The sequence below is a fragment of the Nanorana parkeri genome, unplaced genomic scaffold (assembly GCF_000935625.1).
Source record: "Nanorana parkeri isolate BGI_ZX_2015 unplaced genomic scaffold, ASM93562v1 scaffold1296, whole genome shotgun sequence".
Lineage (NCBI taxonomy): Eukaryota > Metazoa > Chordata > Amphibia > Anura > Dicroglossidae > Nanorana > Nanorana parkeri.
In genome coordinates this window covers 382,338-402,240 of record NW_017307564.1, presented here as the reverse complement: position 1 = coordinate 402,240, position 19,903 = coordinate 382,338, and the positions used below count along the sequence as shown (strand labels likewise).

General features: G+C 41.5%; 1 protein-coding gene across 4 annotated transcripts in view; it reads left to right on the top strand.

Moving 5' to 3' along the window:
- The window catches only part of STAU2 (staufen double-stranded RNA binding protein 2), a 219,266-nt gene that overhangs the window by 5,582 nt on the left and 193,781 nt on the right, over window positions 1–19,903 (top strand). For 2 of the 4 annotated variants that reach the window (XM_018569178.1, XM_018569177.1), the window contains exons 2-5: window positions 9,308–9,545; window positions 12,008–12,138; window positions 16,230–16,389; window positions 17,054–17,107. In XM_018569178.1, the coding sequence (XP_018424680.1) occupies window positions 9,317–9,545; window positions 12,008–12,138; window positions 16,230–16,389; window positions 17,054–17,107 (574 nt within the window). In that variant the 5' untranslated portion in view covers window positions 9,308–9,316. The remainder of the gene's footprint in view (window positions 1–9,307; window positions 9,546–12,007; window positions 12,139–16,229; window positions 16,390–17,053; window positions 17,108–19,903) is intronic. The other 2 variants (XM_018569180.1, XM_018569179.1) reach the window with 1 other exon arrangement.

Below are 19,903 nucleotides of genomic sequence, written 5' to 3'. Positions count from 1 at the left end.
TAGCAGGCTGGCTATTGCACCCGCCCACTCTCTGCTGTCAATCAAGAACCATCTCCTTCAGGTCCTCCTCTGCTGATTGACAGCAGGCAGTGGGCGGGTGCAATAGCCAGCCTGCTCTTGAATAGTGCACATTAAAATAACCAGTAGTAGGCTGGCTATTGCTTCCAGCCACTGAATGAGATGCTTGTTGCCGGCTTTCGAGCGCCTGCTACAAGTGTCCTATCCAGTGGCTGAGAGTCGCTGAATGGGAAGAGGGGCGGCAGAGGTGCAAGTAGGGCTGTTGGAAGGCAGGGGTGCAGCGGGGGCGGGGAACAGTGGCTGACAGCGGTCTCTCCTCCCCACTGGGAGCCGGCTGTAGCCGTCCGATCCCCGCTGCCTCTGCTAATGCAGGTGGGAAGAGCCGCGGGGGAACTCAGTCCGCTGCAGCCAGAGCCCAGCGGGGAGGAGGAGGATGGGGGAGCAGAACTGATTGCGGAGGCAGCTGCGAGGGACAGTGAACGAGTTGACAAAAGGCCAGGTGCCAGGATGCGATTTTTTTTCATCAACATGGTGACCTGGGATTTGTCTAGTCCTGATCTATACCTCCTAGTACTTGTATTAGAGGTATTCTTGTGGCCTGCTCAGGAAAGGACATTTTTGGCAACCACTTTTCTTGTTCATTCAAGGCCTCCGCTACAGGTAAAATTGCCAGTGATTAATATGTGGAGTGTTAGAGACAGCTAGCTGATGGAACATATGGTTCCCTATAATGTAAGCTACACAGTAAGTCTTAGCCATGCCTTATGTAGACCTTGTTCCATCAGTTAGCAATTTTAATGATTAATCAAATGACCTGTGTAGCTTAGTCCTGTGTGAGCTTGTTGTTCTTGAATTCTATGTATTGGAGGACTTCTAGATAGTTAAAAAAGATTATGAATGGATGCTCTTGCCGTGAAATGTGAGTGCTTTGGGCTCTTTGGCAGCCTACCGTGTCCTGGGCTTCCAAAGCCTAAAGAGAATCCCATTGTTTCCGAATGAAGGTACAGCACCTATGTTTCCTGCTCTACCCACTTGTGGTCATTGCAAAGGATTAAAAAAAAAAAAACCTTTGCTCGTTAAGGAGAATGGGCACTTACTTGGTGCAGCAAGTAGGCATTGACATACAATAAGATGGAACTGGTGTATTTGTGCTGATTGCGCCTCCACTGGACTTTAGCTAGGAAAGTGAAACTAGTTGGGTTTCTGGCAAATGGTCAACACGGTTTTGTGAACTATGTTTTGTGCCAAAAGGTTCTGCAATTCTTTTCAGCTAGTCTTGTGATCCGGGTATTCCTGCCAGACAGCATAGCCAGGATGGTGACCAAAGTGTCCTCTACTGCAGTTAAGAAATACAACTTCACCACCTTCTCTAGCTTGTAATTGGACCAAGAAGGAGAAGCAGCTCACTGATGTGGTCGCTACACTCTCCTTCTGTAAGCATTTGTATACTGTTGACTGAGAGCTCTGTGCAAAGCAGTAATCCTCACTTACTCAGAGCGGTGCTGCCCCTGTCCCAGTGTAAGCGATACTGTGCGTTGGATTGCAAGAGGCTGATCAGGACAGATTCATATTTTTATGCAAGTTCTTTATAATACATTTAAAGAAGCACTCCAGGCAAAATAATCTTAACCCTTGCATTGTGCCTACCCCCACACTGCAAGGGTTAAGTGCTCATTTTGTTTAGGGATCCAAACTAGTTATACTCATCCGAACCACGATCCCGGCTGGCTCCTAGACTCGTCTTTTCTGGCTGTCTCCTCTTCGACTCCATCGATGGAATATCCCTTGGCGTCCTCATGTCCAATACGCTGTATTGAACATGAAGACTCATTGGACTTTTTCTGCCATCAGCATTGAGGAGTTGGAAAGTCAGTGAGGGATGCGACGTGGCTCACTGTTGGATGCATTGAACCATTTTTTATTTATTTTAATATTGTCATTCAGCTTTTTACGGCAGAACAGCATAATAACCTCTTCAAAGAAATAGAACGTCAGATAGCACTTTGTGTTCTTCAAGTAAAGAGCGACCGAGGAAAAATGTGTCCATGAAATTCTAGTATTTTTGTTTTTTAAATTCTTTCCACCCACAATTGACATTTCCGCTTCAGATAGATGACGGCAGGTTGAATCATCGTCCAACATAATTATCTCCTGGGGATTTGTGGAGATATCTACGCACCTGAGTTTCCTGCTCTACCCACTTGTGGTCATTGCAAAGGGTTTCATTCTACCTGTGGGATGTCTAATTCATTTTAACCATTAAGTGACCTTCCATGCATTTTAACTTTTTAAAAGTTCTACTTTATGGCAGTAACCACAACTAGGCTGCATTGTTAGCCAGAGTAGCCCCTTCTGTGTTCCTGTGTGATCCTTGTCACTTTCTTCCAAGACCTTCGGCCGGAGCTCCCACCGTCTGCGGTATTGCTGTCTAAGGAAAGAGCTTCAATAGCCGATAAGGACACCGTCAATGAACAGAAGAATCTTGAGTTGACTTGGTTTAATTCTTAAGACAAGACTTGGTCAGAACGTCTAGAAAGTAGAAGCCCCTGGTAACAAGTAGAAGCCAGGATAAGACAGATGCAAATAGTTTTCTTTCTAATGAAGTTAATAATGCGTCTCAAGGGCAGGACATCTACTTTTAAAAGGTTAAGATGGCTGACCGCATCAGGGTGGCTAACTGATAAGCAGTAAACTCATGCAGCTCTGGTGGTTTGGTTTCTATTGCCCTTTTGGATACTCTTGATAAAGTTTATCTCCCTTTTAGGTGTTTTGTTCTGCCCATGGTTATATAAGTTCCCTCCATGTGCTCTGCTTTGCTTCCACAGCCCAAATATATTGTGGGAGATCAACTGGTGGCTGAGTGAACTGGCCATAATTCTAAGAAGAATGTCTTGCCAATCCATTACTATATCTTACCAAAAATCCAGTGGATAGTTGCAGTAGGATATCTGTTCAGAGTTTTGACATGAGACATTAACTTGACTATGCTAGACAAAGGTGAGCAGTAGGAAGGCTGAGACACCTATGGCTGCAATGAGAATAGACCTCTTTGGCTGGATATGGTGACCTGGTATCTTCAGTGGGAAGGTCTCCGAACTGAAATTCCTAACGGTTAGGAGATGTTTCTGTGTAACATCCTTTCAGATTAGTTGATATTTTCTGTGCAGTGTTAACTGTCAGAATTCTTTGTAATATGTTCTGTGAACTTTGTATTATAACGGTTTTCTATTTTTAGAGAACCGTTAGTGCTGTCTATGAACCAAAGGTTGCATTTTACATTGTGGATGCAAAAGCACTTTCTTTGGAGAACCAGTTTCGGTTCTCCAAAAAAAAGAGCAAAACAAATTTACATTATCTCAGACTATGACTTTATGCTTTTGTTATCGAATGTCGGCTGCAAGCTGTACCTGTTTCTGAAGGTAACAGTTTTAGCACCAGTTCCTACAGCTGTAGGTTCGTTTAAAATTCTTGATGTGAAGGGTTTATTTTGCAGAATTACTTTGTGTGTAATGGGCAATCTGTTGCCCTGAACCCATAGACTCTAGAAATCTGACACAGGCTTCCTTTCCTCCTATAGGCCCAACATTTTAAATAATCTGATCTCCCCATTAATCCTCCAGGACAGCAATGAAAGATGATTGGTCCCAGTTTCTACAAGAAATGCAATTCATACAAGAGTTTAAACCATTCCCCCCTCACCCATTTTGTGTGTTTTGGACATCACTGCAGTTTGCAAGCCTCATTGTAATATTTTGCTGCATTTGGTCAAGGGGTGGTTTATGCTGGTAGGCTCTTTCCCTTCTAAATTGTAAATGCAGGTGATTCTCTGTGATATTAAGGAACTTGTATAGTTCCCTCCCTAAACTTGATTGTGAGTGCTCTTTGGTGGCCTATAAAAATCAGGTACTTGGCCCTTCAGATTCAGCCACTGGAACCTGCCTAGGAAATTCCTCAAAGGCTGTTATTCTTTTTGCATCTGATAGTTTGAGCTCTGTGGGGGTTATTACTTCATTTTAAAGGTCATTTGGGCCATGTCTTCTCAGAAGCTGTAAATCTGTACCAGTAACAGCTATATTGATGTTTAATAGTTTTTGTCCCTGTTTGACTTGCCACCTTAATCCATTGTTTAAGGTGATGTTGATTCTAGATTAGCTATTAGTACACTTCAATTACAAAATGACAGTATGTTACAGTGCCATTACTTTTTTTTTTTGTGGATTACAGGATTTTAGTACAGTATAGGATAAAAAATTGCCGTCTGGAGACAGCAACCCGCAGATGCTGCAGTGCCGTCCGTCCGTTTTTTTACTACGGGCGGACGGCAAGAGGTTAAGGCATTCCAAGGCTTGTTTCCTCTTGGGACTAATTGTCTCCAACCCTTCAGGCTTTGGTAAAGTCTCCTTTTGAAGCACCTACAGGAATATTCCATCAAGATACTTGACATACTTATCCTTTATCTAAGTTGATACCATTGCTGTGCGGATGAGTGCCCTATTCTCATCTATCTGGGATCCTTTTATGACCATCCTATCAAAGTATGCCTTCTTAGAGTAATCTTGCGGCCTTTTTGTGATTTTTTTATTTTTTTTTATTTTTTTTTTTACACTCCTCTAAAGTAGCCTACTTGTTTCAATTTTCCCTAGCCCTGATCTCTTCCTTCACTTTGTGACCATATAGCTAACGGCAAATTTAATTGTTTAGATATAATATGTTGTCCTTATTTAAAAGATGGGGTGAGGGATTGTTTCATCTTCTGGTGTTTGGTGGTCCGGACAAGTGTCTTCAAGCTTCTAGGAGTCCCTTTGCTTGCTGGTTTGGAAAGCTTGAATTTTGGTGTATAAATCTGCGAACATAGGTCCACCTTCTAATGTCAAGCCATAGTCTACAAAATTAATTGGCTTACAAAGGCAGGGATAGTCGGAGCTTTAGGTAAAGATATCATCTGCTTAATCCAGTTTATACTATGTTTTTATAAGGCATTATCAGTAGAAAATAAATGGAACCTCACTCTTGACTCCTATAATATAGTACATGTTATATGCTGGAGGTAACATGTAGTCCCTCACAGGATCAAGCTTGGAGCGGTGGAGGTAAAAAAAAAAGTGTGGTGTGCAATATAGTGAAATGGAAAGTATAAAATTATACAGCAATCAATGCAGAATGGCACCGGCTACGGATTACTACAAATCCCAGAAATAATACATTGCAACAGCGCAATACAGAATACCACGAGCTATAGAGGAATACAACAAATCCCAGCAATGGCACATTATAGCTGGTGGTATTCTGCATTGCACTGTATAATGTATTATTGCTGGGATTTGTAGTCCTCTATACAGCGCAATGCAGAATACCGCCAGCTATAGAGGAATACAACAAATCCCAGCAACATAATATACATACAGTGTATAATGTATTGCTGGGATTTGTATTCCTCTATAGCTGATGGTACATTGCGCTGTATAACATACAGCACAATGTACCATCAGCTATAGAGGAATACAAATCCCACTATCCCAGCAATACATTATAGAGCACCATGTGTGGGAAAGTGCAGGCTTACTTGATAACACACAGGAAGATTATCCAACGAACAAAACAAATCTCTATACTTAATTGGGAAGTAGCCACAAGCTGTAACAAAGGTGTAACAATACTAAGGGGCATAGACAGTCCTACTAAAGGCAACGAAATCCACAGTCAGTTATGTTTTTGTAAAATAGTTTTCCGTTTTTGTATTTTTTCTTGTTTTTTATTTTTTCGTGTATTCTGCTTTTTAACTAGTCGACGAAAAGAGTTTGGCCATATCTGTTACTATTTTTGATACTTAAATAAATACTAAATTTTAAAGCAATCTAAATACTCATGGTCTGTCCCGATCATTAAATTAACCCTTGGACTGCCTATACTAAGTAGGTGGACCGAACCTATCTGTTGTGTTTTCCCTTTAATGGTTATTGATCAGGTAAGACAGACCTAACTTTACAGGGAGCAAATTTGGAGCTTGTATCTCCAGGAACGTAACAACCCCCTTTTTTTGTTACTTGAGCAGTCTTCCAGCAACTTGCTTCTGAGATCGGCCTGTCTGTCAGCGGCTGCCATCTCCCCACGCCTGCTCCTCCTTACTACTTCTCCCCAAGTCCCTGTGCTGATCGCGGATGTGGGCGGGTGGTTGACGGGTCTGGTAGCAGCGAGCATGAGGCGGGGAGGAGGTGCGGCGGGCGGCGCACAGGGCGTGTGTGCAGCCATGAACAGGGCCAACTAATCGAAAGCCGATTAATCGATGATTGAAAACATTGACAACTTTTATCATCGACATTGAAAACATTTATAATCGACTTAGTCGATTAGTTGTTGCAGCCCTACTTATGGAGCATTGCTCCCTGTCAAATCAAAGCTGATGCAATTTTATGGTAGTGAAATGAAAAACTCTATTAAAGTGACACTAAACACAGGACTTAAATCTTAAAGAAAAAAATACAATTAAGTTCCTTAACCGTTTAACAAAATCGCTTAAACCTTCCTCAAATCTTCTCTTAATTGGTGCGGACACTGTCCTTCCTTCTGGAGGGTGGCTTCTTTTGTTCCATGGTCCATGTGTGTGTTGTAAAGTTGCCACCGCTCCAAAATAACTCCCATGATAGATTATAATCTCATATTTAGTTTACTAATTTGTGTTGAACTTGTAGTCCATCACAGGAGTGAGCTTGGAGCCGTGGCTACTTTACAATACACACTGAGACCATGGGGAAGAAACATATCCCCCCTCCAGAAGGAAAGACAGTGTCGGCACCAATTCAGAGATGATTTGAGGATCTACAGCCGAGTGATACACAAATAAGATATATTTTTGTTAATAGGAAAAGTGGACCTTCACCCCCTTTGACTAAAAATTACTTCAGCATACAGTGCTGCATGCTGATATGAAATAATCTTGCATTCATTAGCTAAACAAACATATTTTATTTTACTTAAATTTTTTTTCCACTTCTGGTCCTCTCTTGCACACCTGATGTAATGTACCTAAGCATTGCATCCTGGGAAGATTACATTAGCAGAGCATTGCTGGGAAATCACCTGTAATGTTATGAGATCTCATGGAAAATCATTTTCTTCTCCTGAATAATGTGCACGCTCACATGTCCTAGTCGCATGTGCCAGAGTTCCAGGAAGTAAATGGAGATGGATTAATCTGCCCTTAGTTAAAATGGCTGCTGTCAGAAGACTGGGGAAGAAAATAAAAATAAGGTATGCAAAAAATACAAAGCCGGCAATTATCTAGAAGTTTTGTGTTTGCAGATTGTCATTACTAAACATTTCTAACGGTTACCTGTGTGTATGTATGTCTGTATTGTGCAAATTATATGTAACACTAGAGCTATTGCATGTCAGGCGTTCTCAGACTGCTGCACAGTTGCGTGTTCCTGCAAAGTGGTAGTCCCATCCCTGATGGCCACCTATCTGGCTGGCTGTTGTTATTCTTGATATTTTAAAGTTTTTTACTTGGAAGTGTACATTCTGGCTCAATGTGAGAATTCATTTCTGACAAACTTTTGAATTATTTTATGGTATAAAAAAGCCCCGTTCTTCCTTGCTTCTGTTGCTGGTTCCACTTGATGGCAGACTTGCCAGCCTGAAGTTGTATGTCTCTGCTATCTACCAAGAGTTAAATATCAAAACCTACTGTGAAGAATGGGAGGAGTGTTGCCCATAAGAACCAGTCAGGTTCCAGCTAGCAGTTCTTATGGAATCGATTATATGAAAAATAACACCTGATTGGTTTAATTTGGGAATAACCCAATTTGCTTCAATTCTTTTTCATCACTGGAAGTAGCAGTGGGAAATTAGTTCAGAGGCGTGCTGTCAGCGCAGTATTTACCCTCAGGGTTACAAAGATCAAAATTCGGTATTTATCAGCGATAACATGCGTAGTCATTATTGCATTTGGAAATGACTTGGTGGTTATGATACAAATGAGCTGTAGATTTGTACAAATATGGAATTATGTGGGCTGCTAAGCTTGGCCACATTTGATATTGCATTGAGAAATCTACCTTCTGCATAATAGGTGTGAACATTGGGAAATCCTTTCTTACGCCTACTTACAGACATTTGCAAATCGTTATAATTGGCACTTTATAAAGTGATACCATTAATCTCTGTGTTCGTTTCCTAATAATGACAGAGACGACTTCTGTTTCAAATAAGAATGCTAAGATGTTGTGTCTGAAGCTTTCTTTCAAAAGAATAGGAGAATTTTTGAATGTATAGCAAAGTTCACATTTCTCACACTCGGGTTTAGTTAAAAAAGTCACACAAAATGTACACAACTTTCACCCACATTTGTTTTACTACATCCAATTTGAAAATGTGTGAATTCTTGGCTAAAAATGCATGAATCTTGGATAAAAAAAATATATAAACAGACCCCTTAGTGTTGAACTGTTTTCTCATGTTGACCTGACACAAAGTAACAATATAATAATAATAATAATTAATAATAAAATAAAAAAAACCTACCTTTTTACTATCAAAAAGTAGTCTTTGACCTCCAGTTCTGTGACCAGTCTGCTGCAGGCAGTAGGAACCATTTCCTCAGTCTCATCTCTCCCAGTGAACAGACTGCAACATTGTAACTTTGCAGCGAGGTGAGAGGCTTCAGACAGGGTCTGGTCTGTGTCAGAAATTTGTGGATTGCGCAGGCACCACAATGCACACGGCTGTGTCCTCTCTAAGCTAGCATTGCAGTTATGAGATCACTCGTATTAAAACCGAGCAGCGGCGACGATCGAGATAACCATAGAGCAGACGAAGAATAGACGTTCTTCGCCTGCTCTGTGTCATCACTGAGACCGTGGCGCTGTAATCACAGCGCCACCTGTCTCAGCGGTCACTAACTGCAGCTTCTGTCATAGAAGCTGTGACAGAAGCTACAGTCTCGAGTGCTCCATAAGGCGCGCCGGACCTCCCTGCGTCCTATGGTCCGGTGCGTCTTATGGACCGCAAAATACGGTACTTTTGCACGATATTCTAATCGAGTTTCACCTGTAGATGCTGACCCTAGATGATGCTTGAACAAAGATGGCTCCATCCCTCTAGAGAGAAGAGCAGATGAGGTCAGTTGCACATAACATGAAAACCTCTATTTCATGCTAGGCCCACTTTAACTATGGCTGTGCATACAAGCTTGCCAGACACACGGCACACAGTTGGTGTTTTCTTTGTAAAATGTACACTATGAGTTGAATTGCTGTGCTTTAATCCATGTTTTTCTTTTCTTGCATCACAGAGCTAGAGAATGGCACACATCAAGGCACCATCATCTGCATCCATGTGTGACTCTTCTTTTTCTTCTGTGCTACCCACTCCTGCCACCAGTGCCAGTCAGATGAGTGTGCAAAGCTCCCTGAATGGGTCAACTACAGAAACGGCCACAGGCAGCCCCCCTGAGAGTTTGGTGGATTCTTCTTCCTCTGCAAGTTCACCAGGTGTGGCTGCTGAAGATGGGAAAGCCAAATTCTTGGAAGGTACAATCAAACCTGTTATAATAACTGCTCTGCTGTGTACAAAAAGAGGGTGGTGCCTAAAAGTGAACCTTTGCCCTTAGAGGTAACACTAACAGGTTCTCTTTATGATCCATTTCCTCTGTTATTAACACTAACATTCCCCAAGCATTCACATTCACCCTCCTCAGCCCCAAGTGAGCTGCGTTGGAGCTTATACAAAGCTTCAGACCTTCTTCACATCTCCATGTGTCAGTGTTTGTGCGTGTTGGTAGGCAGCATAGGCATTATGGGAGAAAGGGGAGAAGGTGACTTGAATCTGGAGGTGCTAACTCGCAGGGATGCTTGAGGCTTAAAACTGGTTATACAGCATTACAAATCCTTTGGCAGGGACATTATTGGACCGAGATGTGTAATGCATGCCAATTATTAAGCAACATATACAATTCAATAAGATCGTCTTGCCGCTTTTGTACTGTTTGAATGCAAATGGCAAAAGATTTGAGTTCTCCTTTAAAGGCAATCTGCCATGAGCAGCTGAGAATGATAGCGGCTGCCATTCTTTGACTTCTGGGCGCCATATTAGTTCTTGGATAGTAGAACTGAACCTATTCAACTTTAAGGAGAACTATGGGTAAGTGACTTACACTCATAGCCCACTATATACTGAGTTTTGGGTCATGGGAGGACGTTCGCATGTGTCCTCCCGTGACCTTAAAGAGAACTATGAGGGAAAAAAAGGTTATACCATAGTTCTCCTTTTAAAACATGTCTAAATCCAAAAGATCAATGTCTTGCATCTCAACAGTCCTTGGGTGTGGTGGTTGCATCCGTTTTCATTTGTAAGTCTTCCCCGCCCCCCCTTTTTTTTTCCTGATGATCCTGAGACTGATACACTTCCTGTCCATTCACTCTTTACAGTCTGGACTTTAAACATGTCTACCTTTTTGTTCATCTTCTTTAAATGGGGATGGGGAATTAGTTTTACAGAAGGAAGATACGATTGGTTCTTTTCTGGCAACATCAATCAGATCTTTTCTGTACTTGCTGAAAATACAGGTGTAAAATCTTCTTAAAACTTTGTGCAGTGTGAGATGCCAGGGTCTGTTTTCGGGGATAGTCCCAGTCACATTCGTGTTCCTAGATGTGCGGTATGGTCATTGGCAAGCCTGCTGCCTGACAATCAGCTTACAGTGACACTAACCTCAGGAGTTAAACCTTAAAAATACATTTAAGTACCCTAACAGAAATGTATCCTATTTGTGTATCACAGCTGTAGATCCTCAAATCATCTCTGAATTGGTGCGGACACTGTCCTTCCTTCTGGAGGGTTGCTACTTTTGTTCCCCATGGTCCCTGTGTGTGTTGTAAAGTAGCCACCGCTCCAAAGTTACTCCGATGAAGTACTACAATCTCACATTTTAGTTTACTAATTTGTATTGAGATTGTAGTCCATCACGGGAGCAAGCTTGTAGCTGTGGCTACTTTACAACACACACAAATTGAACATGGGAAACAAAAGTAGCCACCCTCCAGAAGGAAGGACAGTGTCCGCACCAATTCAGAAATGATTTGAGGATCTACAGCCGAGTGATACACAAATATGATACATTTTTGTTAATAGTTAAGGTACTTGAATGGATTTTTAAGATTTAACTCCTGAGTTTAGTATCACTTTAAATATGGATATTATTACAGTGTTACAGAAAGAAAGTGGGTTTTTTTTGTCTCTTTTTTTCGGGTGATTTTATAGACCTACTTCTACAAACATCATTGTGGTCAGATGTCAGAGAAACGTATGTAAAGGGTGATCTCTTGAGGGTGGGGAGAAGTGTAAGGTGCTGACATATGATTTGCCTCATTACAATACAAAGTAATTTAATAGGAAATCTGCTTAAAGAGGAACACCAGGCAAAGTGCTAATTACACCGATGAAATACTTATTTGGGAACTGTTTAACCTGCTAAATGATTTGGACTGTATGTCTGTCCATCCATTCCTGAGATTTACTACGCAGCACAGGTGGCTGACACCACTTTTTTGTTTGGTATGTACTGTAGAATTTATAAGGTTGTGTCTTGTCTTCACCTCGGCCTATGGATTAGACAGTGGGAGAGCATAAGGAGACTGATAGTGATCCCCTGGTCACTCTATTTCTTTCTGCTATTAACATGTTCCTAGTCGGCACATCTTCATGCTGCAGATCTGGTTGGCTCCCAGTTCATTCGTTCTCTCTCCTGGTCTGGGGGCTGCTGTATAGTTGATTGCATTAAAAAAAGATACATGGAATGATGTATTAATGAATACAGAGCCGCATTAATGTGTGTCTTATATCTGCCTGGAGTTCTTTAAGACCTATTTTGACAAGCCTTTGAAAAGATTCTTTACTATTGTTTTTTTGATTTCAAAACAATTGCTCTAGAGGAAGCCTGTTCAGATTTGCCACTAGCCTTATAATACAGCATTTTCTCTATCTCCATATCCAGTGCCTCTCCATGAAAACATGACAAACCCCAAAGAGAAAACGCCAATGTGTTTGGTGAATGAGTTAGCCCGCTTTAATAGGATTCAGCCACAATATAAACTTCTGGATGAAAGAGGACCAGCGCATTCCAAGGTAAGGTTACTCCATCTACCTGTGTATGGCCAGCTTAAGTATATGTACAGTATATTTGTGTATGTGGGCTGATATTGGCACATTCCAAAAAAAGCACTTGGGTGTGACCTGAACTCAATATGGTTAAAGAAAAAGTTAGTTTCTACCAAAGTGAAAATATTCTCCCTGCCCAGCCTTCCTAAGCTTCTTTTCCACAGAAAGACAGCTGACATCTGCCCCAATGTTTACATCTTCCTGTTGAAATCTGGGGATGCTTGGGAGATGATGCCATAATATTGAGGGCTTACAGACAGGCATGGACAGCAGGGAAGAAAATTTCCCACATTTCCCAGGAAGCACTGCAGCTCAATTCTTTAAAAAGAGGACTCTCCGCATAATTTGTCAGTTGTTGTGCTTCCGGCATGGCAGGAGCAGTGAATTGGAACTGTGCAGGTGCTACGTGTTCTTAGGCGTTAATGCTTTGAAGGTGTGAGACTCCTTAACTTTATTTTTTGCTCTGACCTCGCTGTCTGGTTTCTCTTTTTTTAACCCCTTCATGACTACCACCATTTTATTCTATTTTATTCTATTATTTATGCTGGCGACGTACACTGTACGTCGTCAGTCACGAAGGGGTTAAGATGTCTGTGCACAGTGGTTTGCAGGACCTTTTTCTGCACCCCTCCCCATTCTTCAGGGCCCTCTGCTCTTCTGTGCTTATGGATCAACCCCTACATTGCCTAGGTCGTCTTGCCCCCCTGAAGAGATCTCTTTGGTGCCCTACACATCTACAGAGGTGGACACATTCCACAGAGTATTCCCCTTGTTAAGATTTACTTTAGGGCTCTCTTGGTGGTGTGGGCACCAGAGTCCAGTCTCTGGAGTCGGTGGGGGGTGACGTCCTATCCGGGTTGGTGTTGTGGCTTTGCAGTTTGGGGCCTCTGAAATGCAGAAGGGAGGGGGCAAGCCTCATGTGGGCTTCCAGCCCACCGCAGAGGCATCAGGCATTCAGCAGCTGGAACACCAATGAAAAGCAGCTGGAACTGGCTGCTAAAGGCCACTTCTGCGCCCTCTACAAGATAAACATTCAAAAGGAGCATCAGTTGTGGAGGAGGAGGCATTTCCCTTAACATGAGATTAGCATGTCCACATGTAATCAGACAGCACCACTGCAGTGGCATACATTACCAAAGGGAGGGGGAAGGAAGTCACCAGAAGCAGTTGTTCTCCATCTAGCAGAAGAGATTCTAAAGTGGTCAGAATTTTTGGCATCCTTGGCAGCAGTTTATTTGAAGGTAACGCTCAAGCTTGTGGCCAATTCCCTAAACAAGCACCAGGTCCTAGAATTCGAATGGGCCTTAAATCGTGAAATTTTGACAGTAATCACAGGCAAGTGAGGTTTGCCACAGATGGATCTGTTTGCAAACCAGGAGAATGTAAAATGTCCACATCTTAGCCCATCTATTGGAAAATTTAGCTGTTAAAATTTAAAGCAGACCTGGTTTCTGAGGAGCAGTTGATACAAAAGGGAGTGGCTTTCTGATATACAAGGGTCTCTTCTGCAGGGGCGTCCCGAGGCATGGTGTCACCCAGAGTGGCCACCGGGTGACACCCTGCTGTGACCTCATCACACTTGTGTGACTTCATCGCACATGCGCAAAGTCATTGCGCACGTGCATGATGTCACGCGCTGTTACTTGCCGTCAGCCATCTTGGTGATGGACACTGGTGTTCTGTCAATAGCGACACAACACCAGCAGAGAGAGGAGGGGCTATTCAACCGACAAGATAAGGTATGTCGCCAGGTCCCCTCTTCTCTCGTGCAACTGTTGGGCTCTTGACTTTTCAGAGGTTGTGACACCAAAATGACTGTCACCCCCTCCGATGGTGTCACCCGGCTATGTACCCCTCCAGTGACTCCACTGCTCTTCTGTCATGAAAGCCCTACTTATGTTTTGGGGTTTTTGTGTTTTTTTTGTTTTTTTTACTTTTGAGAAGATGTTGGCTAACAATCCATTCGTTTCTAGATGTATTTTTTAGAGTGTTATCAGAATTAGGCCATTGCCCTTGAATGTTTGTTTTTCTCAAGAGGACCTTTTGGTAATGTTGCAGACTCTAACCAAAGAGACTTTTGAAATATTGCATTCTGTACTCTTAAGAATTTTTCCCCTTACAACTGTGCCTTTAGTGGTGGTGGCTTTGGTGTACATTTTTCTAACTACCTTCTTCTGAACACTGAGCCTGTTTTATTTTGCCCATTTGTCGTCTGCTTAACATTACACACATTACCTATGTTCTGTCCCTATCCCTCTTGCAGTCAAAAATAACTTTCTCAACTCATGGTAAGATGTGTGTTGAATTATCTTGAGGTAACTAAGGAGTTCAGAAGGTCACTCCCTATTCAGTCTACATTAAAGAAAACTGGACTTTACTTATGTATCACTCGGCTGTAGATCCTCAAATCATCTCTGAACTCATGCTGACACTGTCCTTCCTTCTGGAGGGTGGCTACTTTTGTTCCCCATGATCCCTGTGTGTTGTGAAGTAGCCACCGCTCCAAACTCACTCCCATGATGGGCTTGAATCTCACATTTAGTTTACTGATTTGTTTTGAGATTATAATCCATCACTGGAGCGAGATTGTAGTGGTGGCTACTTTACAACACGCACACGGACAGTAGCCACCCTCCAGAAGGAAGGGCAGTGTCAACAGGAAATCGGAGCCGATTCGAGGATCTGTAGCTGAGTCATGCACAAATAAGGTCCAGTATTGATAATGGTTATTGTACTTGAATGCATTTTTTTAGATTTACCTCCTGAGTTTTTAGTGTCCCTTTAAGCAAGCAGTTGTGATAAAAGTGGAAGTGTTTGTCAGTAGGCCTAGGCAGGGTGGATAAGTATCCTTTAAATGTATACGTATCCTTAAAAAGGAACCTGCACTGGGAGGAATATATGGTCCGCCATTGATGACCTATGCTTGAAAATGCAAGACTTGCTCTTGTGCTGATACTGTTACTATCTGTGTCCATGACCCAGAGTAAGTATGCAGCCGGTGAAGTCAGACCTCCTGATTTGCATACTTGTCATGGTTCACCGGAAGAGCAGTGTGAGAGCCAGGCAACTTGGAATTGCCAGAAGTGTGGTGGTCTACTTCTTTCCCTTAGGTTTCTATTGAGATTGTTTACAGATGGCCTTATATTTTGGGTTCATTAAATGGACTGAAAGTATTTGACATCTACCTGATGAAAACCTAAAGCATTATTGTAACAGAAAACACTTCACCAATGTCTGAGGTTTTAATATTTATTAAGAAGTTTCATCAGTTATGAGGCAAGGTGCCAAACCATTAATTCAGGAACTTTAGCACGTGTAGGTAAAGCTGTACATATTCTTGAAAATACTTACAGGGCTATTCACAAAAGGGTGAAGAGTTTGGAGAAAGCAGGAGAAGTGAACAATCTAGGACAACATAGCTGATTTAGAAACATTCTCCAATTCAGCTCACTTTCCAGTTCAGCTATGTTGTCCTAGATTATTCACTTCTCCTGCCTTCTCCAAAACTCTTCACCCTTTTGTGTATAACCCTGTTAATGTATCTAGGTGACTCATACTTTGTTTTATTCAGGCCTTCATTTGGTTGTAAATGTTAATGGATGTCTCCTGTGTGTGCGTGAAATTTAACGCAAAATAGTAAGATAAATAAATATATTTTGGAAATTAGCTGTATATTTCTTGCTATTACTATGACCCACCACCCGAAAAAATAAATAAAAATTGTTCCACTCCTGACATGCATGGGGACGCCACATTTCTAAACAATATTCGTTGTGTGTACCCGTAGTAGGGCCCAGAAACCTTAGTGCACATTTTCCATTTGCTAGTCTAGTTGATGCTTCGGTCTGGTATGCGTGTAAATGATGAATAAGAGTAGTCACTCGCACTCCAAAGGTAGTAAAGTCAATAATATTTATTGACTCAAAATGATGCACATCTCCTTAGCACTTATGCGTGTAAGGTGGTTTTTTTTTCTCTTTAGGAAAAATTAGTATTGCTTAATGTGTTTATTATTTGAAATGCCCTTTTGACTTGTTGTTCTTTCATTTCTTTTTCAGTTATTTACTGTACAGCTGACACTAGGAGATCAGTCATGGGATGCAGAGAGCACAAGCATTAAGAAAGCGCAACATGCCGCAGCCAGTCTAGCATTAAAGGAAACCAAACTCCCCAAACCTGCCGCCAGACAGATGAAAAACATGATCAACAATAACCCAGGTGAGCCCGATGTTACGTTACTCATAATCCATATTTGGATAATATTTTACATGATTTAGTAACTTTGATGAGAAGTATATTGAGGCTTACACGGTCATTCTACCCAAGACTGACATTTCAGTTCTTATGCTGCCTTCTCATATCTCTCGGGAAGCTAGAGTTCTGGAGTGTTCTTGCTGGTTTCCCTGTCCCTGCTGTTGCATTCTTTATAATGAAATATCCAACAAGACTTCATAATGATCATAGCTGCTGGGAAGATCCAGAAGTTTAGATGTAGATATTTTTTGTCTGCATCCCTGAGGGATATAAGAATTCAAAGGGTAATTTAATTCACCAGTGTGTATCTGAAATATGAGGTTTAGGTGGACTGGGGTTCCTTTTATAGACTTGTCATGTTTAGGAGTAGTTCACACTGCACTGGTTTTCTTTGCCGCGTTTAAAGAGTTTTAAATGTGGCAAAGGGAAACATTTTGTAGAATTTGCGGTTTACAAAGACATCATACATACATCCCTTTTGGCTAGGAGTTCCTGCTAATGTCTCCTGATAGCTGTGACAGTCTGTCATCTCAACCAACTATGTGTAGGCTTTAACTTAAGGTGATCTAGAACTAATAGTCTCAGCAGTGCCGACACATGGTAATTGTTTTTATCTGCCGCCACACAGAAGCTGCTGCACGACGTGGAAATGTATATTCATCAACAAGACCCTCTGCTAAAGGTAAATAGATGCCAGCATTGGCTGAAGGGCAATGTTACTGTAATGGGCTGGTATTATTTAGTTAATACACCAGTGTTGTCTTATGTGTTCATGTCACATAGTATGTGGACTGCAGGAACCTTAACAAACATGTGCTTGTTAACTGAACTTAGTTTGATTAGGTTACATGGGAAGGGATACTTGTATAGTTTGATAAACTTTGTTACAGTCGTGAGACCGTCTCACTATGTAGTTCCACCTGACAAGACCACTGTCATGGGAGATATGACAGAAGATGTCAAGCCATTACTCATTGGTCTGTAGTGGATGCGACTCTCGGGTGTAGAGGGCTTCATCTATAGGTCTTGCTGAAGAACCGGGTCAACATGTGCATGGCTAGCGTTAGCGTGAAACTATAACAGAGGCATTTTTACAAAGTAATGGAGTGCAGGAAGGTGAGTGTCCTGGAAAAAATACTATACATGCTGTCATTCCACCTATTTGCCACTTAAAGATCCCTGTGTCATTGCATTACTGTGACGTTCTACCTGCATCTATAGTGGAGAGGGATTCTGAGCTTTTTCCATACACTTCTGCAGAACTAACTCATTGGGACTGATGAGTAGATTCTTCACTGATGGTCTGTCTTAGTTCCTTATAAGCAGGACTGGAAGAGGTATGGTCAGCACTCTAAGCTAACTAGGCTCTTTTTTTTCATTGCACAGTGCATTCAGCCTATTTCAGCAATGGTGAATATTCTAGTACAGGCTCACTGTAACTGATAAAATAATTAAGTAAACATTCCATTAACCTGGGCGATTATAACTGAGCAGCTAAAGTTATGCCAGAAACATTGATTTTTACTTGTAAAAGCACTGCTTTGCTCTGTTGCCTTCTAAAGCTTCCCATTGGTCCTTTTTTAAAGTGTAATTTGAATTGATTCTGCATAAAACTTAAATCGCCTAGATTTCTAGATATGCAGCTTTCACTGTTCATCTTCACTAAGATCCCTGAGTGTGTGGCCAGTTTCTTTAATGTGACCTTGACCAGGTGTACATTAATATATACAATAGCAGTATGGCTAAATATCAGGCACCATGGCTGGCTGCAAATACATTTTATCCTCCTCATGGTTTTTGGGAGCCCCATAATCTCAAGTGTAGTGTTCATTGTTAACCTAGACTTGGCTTCCTTGTCATCTAGTAGTATCAATGCCAGAGCCTCAGCAGCTAAAACAGGTTGTGATGTTAAGCTGCTTCCTGACAGGGGCCCAATTTACGGTCCCTAGTTCAGGTCTAATTCAGGCAAGTGCAGGGCCGGAATGTGGACATTACTCCCAGGATGTGGGGGAACCATTTGGAGGATTTTAAAATCGATTACAGTACGTTCTGGTTTCTGCGATATATCCATATTGTTACTTTAGTTCAATAGTTGGGGTAGAGATATACAACAGTTAACTGGCTACAAAGACATGAACATGGGAAAAAAAGGGGCGTTTAGCTGTAGCAATGATTTTATTTATAGATGTTCATCAATGGTCTGAATACATTTTTCACATTTTGTTAGATCAAATCCTGCTTATACTAATTTGTCGTATGCCTTTGTATAATAATGTAGCAATGTGCATTAGGTATACTAATGTACATTTTAATGTAAAAAAAACAACAACTCTCATTCTAGTTTAAACTTATTTTAGTAATGCTATTCGTTAGGGATGCACCAACATTTCAGCTGAAAATGTTACTATGGGCAAAATGCCGATTTACAAAAACGACCAAAAAGTTGGTAGATCCCCAGTTTATCTCCTCCCCGCTGAGCACCAGCTGCAAGCTTTGGTTTGTGTCCCCTCCAATCCCCGCTGTTCTCTGTGTTGACAGAGGCAGCGGGAAACTGAGGGGAGACGGAGCGAATCCAGCTGTTGGCGCTCAGTGGGGAGGAGACGGCTCTCAGGAGGCCGAGCGGGCAGGATATCTTGGCTCCGGTGACGGGCGAGAGGGGGTGGAGCAGTCAGGATGGAGAGCCGAGCACAAACACTTAGCGATCAGTGTTTGTAAGTAACTGAGAATATAGCAAGCTTACTATGTCCCCAGTTATGAATGAACAGGAAGTGCTATATATCAGCCTGACAAATTTAGAATGTTCTGATTTTCAGTCTAAAAATGTCATTTTGTTGCATCCCTACTTCATGGACCAGTATAGTAGAATACCCTATTGCAGATAATCAGATTTCAGTTTTCTGGTTGGGTACTACAGTTTGCACATCCTTATCCTTGCTCTGGTTTATTAAATATTTTATTGTTGGATCAATTTTACCTATTTATTTGATGTTGCTCTTGTAACCCAATTTTTTTCCATACAGGACGTGTTATGTTTAGTAAAAGAGAAGTTAAGGGATGTTTACGCCAAGACAAATTACTTATTTTAATTAGGAAGAGTTTTCACTTTTCTACATAATTTATAATTTTTAATTGCTTCAATTAAAGGTTAAAAAATGTAAATAAGAAATAAAAGAATTGTAAGCAATTGCATACACTCTATGGGGTCTATATATAAACTATTCGCAGAGTAATTTGCCTTGTGAACTTTTTTTTACCAGGTTGATTGTAATACCACATTATGGCCACTAGATGGAGCATAGAAACAATAAAATTCCTGTTTCTCAGCTTCATCTAGTGGCCATAATGTGGTATTACAATCAACCTAAAATAAAAGTATGTGACATACGTTCGTTTTGCCTCTATTCACACAGAGATTCACAGGGTGGCTGGCTCTGCAATATGATTTATAATTTGTGTATGTGTGTATATATATATATAT